The 6000-nt window shown below is 61.8% G+C and overlaps 1 protein-coding gene across 2 annotated transcripts in view; it reads right to left on the reverse strand.

Moving 5' to 3' along the window:
* The window catches only part of CAMSAP2 (calmodulin regulated spectrin associated protein family member 2), a 36957-nt gene extending 31593 nt beyond the window's left edge, over positions 1–5364 (reverse strand). For both annotated transcript variants that reach the window (XM_080650939.1, XM_080650938.1), the window contains exon 1: positions 4675–5364. In XM_080650939.1, the coding sequence (XP_080507065.1) occupies positions 4675–4813 (139 nt within the window). In that variant the 5' untranslated portion in view covers positions 4814–5364. The remainder of the gene's footprint in view (positions 1–4674) is intronic.
* Positions 5365–6000: the final 636 nt, after the last annotated feature.

Below are 6000 nucleotides of genomic sequence, written 5' to 3' on the forward strand. Positions count from 1 at the left end.
ATTTGGCCAACGCATCAAGTTCAAGGTTGCCTCAGACAAAGGTGGCGCGCCTTCCACCCCACTGCTCCCCACCGCCACCACCCCCCCACCACCCCCGTTGGCCAATGGCATCGCGACTCACCTCCCAGTCACTGACTCTTAAAGGCTCAAGTGACCTCATCTTCCCTAAACCTCAGGTGACCTCATGCTCTTACCAACCGCCTTTAACTCAAAGCCTCGCAGGCATCCCTAGTCCAGTCATTCAGAAAGCTGGGATCCCCGCCCTCCGACCTAAGGCCTCTTTCCCACGAGCCTGCCTCCCACCTGTGCCGGCAGCGGTCAAGAGCACAGACTCCGCTCCTACGCTCTGGGCCTCGGGCTCCTCCCCGGGTAACGGGAATGACTGACAGTTTCCAGCTCCTGACCAGCCTCCTTCCGTCCTATGTCCTGGATTAAAGTGAGAGAAGACACGGAAGTGCCTGACACGGGAGGTGTAAGTTCTCAGTAACTGGGCGTGCTCAGGGGTTGAGCGTCCACCTATGAACCAGGAGGTCACCGTTGGATGGTTGATCAGGGCACACGCCTAAGTTGCGGGCTCAGTCTCCAGTAGGGGGCGTGCAGGAGGCAGCTGATCCATGATTCTCATCATTGATGTTTCTCTCTCTCTCTCTCCCTCTCCCTTCCTCTCTGAAATCAATAAAAATATATTTTTTAAAAAATTTACTGTGAGCAGCTGTCCCCGCCGTCCCAACCCCCTTCGAGCTCCTGGGAATGGCCTGCTGACTCCTGCAGCACATCCCACACCAGCCTCTGCTGTGAGCCCCCGAGAGCCGCGCACCCTCCCACCCTGGCCCCGCCGTCACCCCCCGCATGAGCACCAGCGAGCTCCTGTGGAGGGCGGCTCTGGACCCCAGCGCGTGCTGGGACAGACACAGAAAGTGTCAGGTGTGTTCATAAGAGCACGTGAGCTGATGTCGTACTCAACCAGACGGCCCAGAAGGGAGATAGTACTGGATAGGGTTGGAACGATAAAGCGACATGAGGAAGTGCACGCCAAGATCTCCAAATGCAAGAATTCAGTGAGGAAGCGAGTCATTAGACGCTCCGCCCCGCCATTTCCTCCAGAGGACTGGGGGAGCGGACGTTCAGAGCGGCAGGCAGGCTGCCCTCCTCACTCCTGCCCCTTGCTCACAGTCATCAGAGGATCTGTTTACTGGTTAAAATCATCCAGACGAGCTGACTCCTGACTTGATCAAAACTGGGTCTGCATTCTTCCACAAAATAAACAACCGACATCTGGACTACCGAGACCATTTTGAGTGAAAAGAGAAGGACACGATCCAAAGCTTCTGACAGGAAGGACTTCAGATTAAGTGACGCTCCACCTGTCTGCTTTCTAGGTGCGACGACGCTCACGCTTTATCTATTTTTTACGGCTCACACACTTCAGGCTGTGCCCACAGTTGATTCTAGCTATCGTTTTACTAGTAAGTGCCTTTTCTACGTCTGGTTCTAAAATTGACTGCTCTTGAAGTTGTCAAAGTTAGACGGTTTATCATGGGGAAAGACAAAGCCCTCGCCCGAAGACCCTACACCGATGGCATCGTTAACGAAGTGATTTCAGCCCTGACCGGTGTGGCTCCGTGGATAGAGCGTCGGCCTGCGGACTGAAGGGTCCCGGGTTCGATTCCAGCCAAGGGCATGTGCCTTGGTTGTGGGCACATCCCCAGCAGGGGGCGTGCAGGAGGCAGCTGATGGATGTTTCTCTCTCATCGATGTTTCTAACTCTCTGTCCCTCCCCCCTTCCTCTCTGTAAAAAAAAATCAATAAAATATATTTTTAAAAAAAGTGATTTTAGTAATCAGAGCAAAGTTGGGCTGATTTTCGAGTGATTCATTGACTACTATTAGGTAAGACCTTTGAAACATGCAGTCTGTCAGCATTCGCTGCATAAGTGTCTGCAGCAAACGAAGACCATTGACATCAAAAGAAATAAGACGTTCCCTTTTCCTGGTCACACCGTACACGCTTGTACTTCCAAAGATCCCTGGCCAGGAAACCAACGAAATCAGCCAACAGGCCTTGCTGCGGGGCGTTACCTTTTTGTTTCTAAGTCGCTCTGAGGCCTGGAAGCTGGGGTTGGTTTTCCTGGTTTTTTTCAGACATTCCAACTGTTGCCAAGGCAAATGTTACTAAGTACCAACAATACCCATTGAAACCATCTGACAGTTTAAGATCGGCCGCTCTTTAAGGGGAAGGGAGGCCGTTACCAGCGCTAGCTGCACCCTTTTCCCAGCCGCAGATGGGATGACTCTGCCGAGTGCGGCGAGGAGCGGGCTCTCTCTCCGCGGCAGAACGCCCTGAGCACGGGACCCCACCGCTGGCCAGATGTGTCAGCTCCCGCAAAGCCACCTCCCAGGCCACCCCCTCATCTGCTAACGGGACAGCCCGAGGGCTGCTGTGGAAGAAGCCAAGCCACGTGCCTCGAGGTTGGGGATCCAGGCGTGCCCAGTCCGCAGCATCGCCAAACCCCGGGAGCCCGTCAGATCCCGACCCGTCCCCGCCCTTGGGAAAGCGTGACAGGGGCGGAAGGCTGCGTGGCCTCTCTGTGCGCTGCGTGGGTTTTTTTCAGAAGGGGGGACACAGCACCAACACCACCGAGGTGCCGTGAGCCCCGAACCCCACGTGGGCAGCTCAATGCACAGCCTGGAGCCCAGGGCCCGGCACAGCGGGGCTGCGCTCACATCTGATTCCTTTCACTTCCTTTCTTCGGGCAGCGTGTTCGCTACGTGTCCCTCCTGGGCCCAGAAGCTAGTGGACCCGCCTGACGGACAGACAGACAGACACACAGGAGGCGGGTCCCGGGGAGGAGCCTCGGTGACCCGGGGCCACTTGCTGACTGACCTCTGGGCGCGGAGTGCCCTGCTGTCCCTCTGCCTGTCCACACGCCATCATCCATCGCACCTTCTCTAAAGACTCGGCCGGCCCCCATTTCTCCTCCGGGGGGGGGGGGGGGGGGAGGGCTCCAGCTTCCTGGGCCGCTCAGGCCAAAACCCAAACACTTCCCCTCTCCTCGCTGCTGACGGCAGAGGCGCCGGGGAATATGAACACCCCCCCAGCTCCGTGCCCCCTCCTCGGTGCCGCCGGACACGGTCAGGTCCAGAGGAACCGGACATGGACATTCTTCCCAGACGACCTTTGGAAAAATCACGTCTACGCCTGGTGCCCGTTTGTAAAACACTTGACATCTTTACCTCCTTCAGCAACAAAGCCCGAGGATTCAAGTGCAAAGAAAGCCGTGACACAAATATAAAATCACAAAAAATGGGACGGCTCCCTCAAAACCGATTCAGATAATTTCCCAAACACGGAGACTCCGTGGCCAAGTTAAAGGAGCCGCCTGGAAAACACCCCGCTGGGCACAGCTGAGTGAATTAAACCTTGACCCAGCTCCTTTCACAACTCTAAAGGGGGGCATAAGCCATTCCCCACCCCCAACCGCCCCAAACTATCTTTAAATTTTTTTTTTAAATTGATTCCAGAGAGGAAGGGAGAAGGAGGGAGAGGGAGAGAGAGAGACATCCGTGATGAGAGAGAATCACTGATCCGCTGCCTCCTGCGCGCCCCACCCTGGGGATCGAGCCTGCGACCCGGGCCTGTGCCCTGACCGGGCATCGAACCCTGACCTCCTGGTTCCTAGGTGGACGTGCAACCCCTGAGCTCCCCAAACGATCCTTCCTTCACATCTGGAGAGAAGTGTGTACACCCTAAGACACTTTCCCAGCAAATATATCACATGCCCCAAATGGATGAACGGGGGCCCAGAAACCTTCCCAAATGACCCCTAAAAGCCACCAGATGAAACTGCTGAGCGAGAAAGGGCGCAGCTTCCGATTTTCCCAGCAAAACTCGGATTTTCCCAGCGACCGGCCGCCACACGGGCTCCCGGGGCCGCGACGAGAGGCCCCTTTCCTGTTATTCTGCAAAGGCCGGGTCCGCGGGAGGGCTCCGCGCCCTGAAAAGCACTCTCCTGCTTGAAAAATAAAAATAAAAAAACACCCCACGGCGGCGAGTTTTTCTTTCCCTCCACGAATGAAGCCAACATCCGTTTGCGGGGGGGGAGGGAGGCGGGGAAAGGAAGAAAGGAATATGTCTCCGTGGCCCATACGAAATGGAAACACAGCACCGGGGCTCGATCAGGGCTCCCAGGGCGCCTGCAACCTCGGCGAGCGACTCCCGGCGCCTTTCGACCCGGGCGGGCGCCTGACGTGCGGGAGGCCGGATGGCAGCCTCGTTCCAAGTGTCAAAACCAAGGTAGAGCTACGCCCCCCGCCCCCCGCCCCCCAACCACACAGACACCAGCTCAGATTTGCCGGTGGAGTGGGCACCGTTATAGGGGGTCGGGGGATGGAGCGCAAGGAGGGGAACAAACCGCATCGATGAAAACCATTAGGTCGGAACCCGACCAAATTGCCCCCCAAAAAACCTGATCCGCGATCCAATCCAAGGAGCCCGGCAGGACCACCCCCTCCATCCCTCCCTCCCCGACCACGCCAGGGCGCTGGGCTCCGGCCCCAACCCGCCGCGTGTGTCCCTCCTTCCTCCCCTCCCGGAGCCCGCGGGCGGGAGGACGGGCGGGCGCGGGGCGCGGGATGCGCGCCTCCCGGGGGGCAGGGCGGGGGCGCCGCCGCCTACCTGTCCCGAAGGCTTTGGCCACCAGCCAGGCCAGGTTGCAGGCGATCTTGGCCCGGGAGAAGTCGTAGTGGTCGAAGGGCTTGATGGCGGGGACAATGAACGTCCTCCGCAGCTCGCGCGGGTCCGCGGCGTCCCCCATGGTCGCGGGGTGATGGGTGCCCGGCGCGGGCGCTCACATGGTGCGCGGACGGCCGGGGCGGCTCGGGGTCCGCGTGAGGGGAGCCCCCCGCGTCCGGCCGCCGCCGCCGCCGCCGGGCCCGGGACCGGCCGCCGCCCCCGCCGCCCGCCCGCGAGCGCGCGTGAGCGAGGCCGCTCCCCTTTGTCTGCGCTCGGCCGCCCGGCGGGGGCGGCGGCTGCAGCGCGGGGAGGCCGGGGGCTCAGCGCCGGCGCCGGGGACCGAGGCCCGCCATGGTGAGGCTGCGCTCCCTCCGTCAGGCCGCGGGCGCAGGGGCGCGGGCGGGGGCGGCCGGCGGCACGACGCTCAGGAAACGTCAAAATCACTGCGGCCGGCCCTCCTCCGCGCCCCCCGCCGCCGCCCGCGTCCGCCGCCCGGGAGACGCCGCAACCGACTCTCAACTCCCGCCTTATCGGTGACGCCCTCGGGGCTTTCCCCTTTCACGCCCGGTTCCTTCGCTCCCCTTGGCCGCCGCCGCCGCCGCCACCGCTGCGGTTTTCCGGCTGCGGCACTGGACCGAGGGAGCAGCTGCGGGCACTGAGCATGCGCCCTCGCGCGGCCCCGCCCCGGTCAGGCCCCGCCCCCGACAGACCCCGCCCCCAGGTCGGCCCCAGCCCGGCTTTCCCTCAGCCTCAAGGATCCTCGCCCCAGGCGCGGCGCACTGAGCATGCGCCCTCGCGCGGCCCCGCCCAGGACAAGCCCCGCCCAGGACAGGCCACGCCCTCGTTCCCGCCCCCTGGTCGGCCCCAGCCCGGCTTTCCTTCAGCCGCAAAGGATCCCCGCCCCAGACCCGGCGCACTGAGCATGCGCGGCCTCGCTTTCGCCCCACCCACACCCTCGGCCACGCCCTCGCGCCCGCCCCTGACTGGCTCTCCTCCAGCCGCGGGCACCACGTCCCGGGCGCACTGAGCATGCCCAGCTTCGTTCCCTCCCAGTCCACGCCTAGGCCACGCCCTGGGCCACGCCCCCTTACCATCTTTCTCCAGCCGCTGGCCTCTCTGCCCCAGGTTCGGCTCACTGAGCATGCGCCGCCCTCTCCAGCCCGGGTCCCGCGTCCCCTGCGCTGCTTTGTAATCATCACTCGGATGCTCGCCTGGGCGGACAGCCTCCGCGTCCCTGGCGCTGAGCCGCTGCCGCTGCCGCTGCTGGGG

This window comes from Plecotus auritus (genome assembly GCF_963455305.1).
Source record: "Plecotus auritus genome assembly, chromosome: 14".
Lineage (NCBI taxonomy): Eukaryota > Metazoa > Chordata > Mammalia > Chiroptera > Vespertilionidae > Plecotus > Plecotus auritus.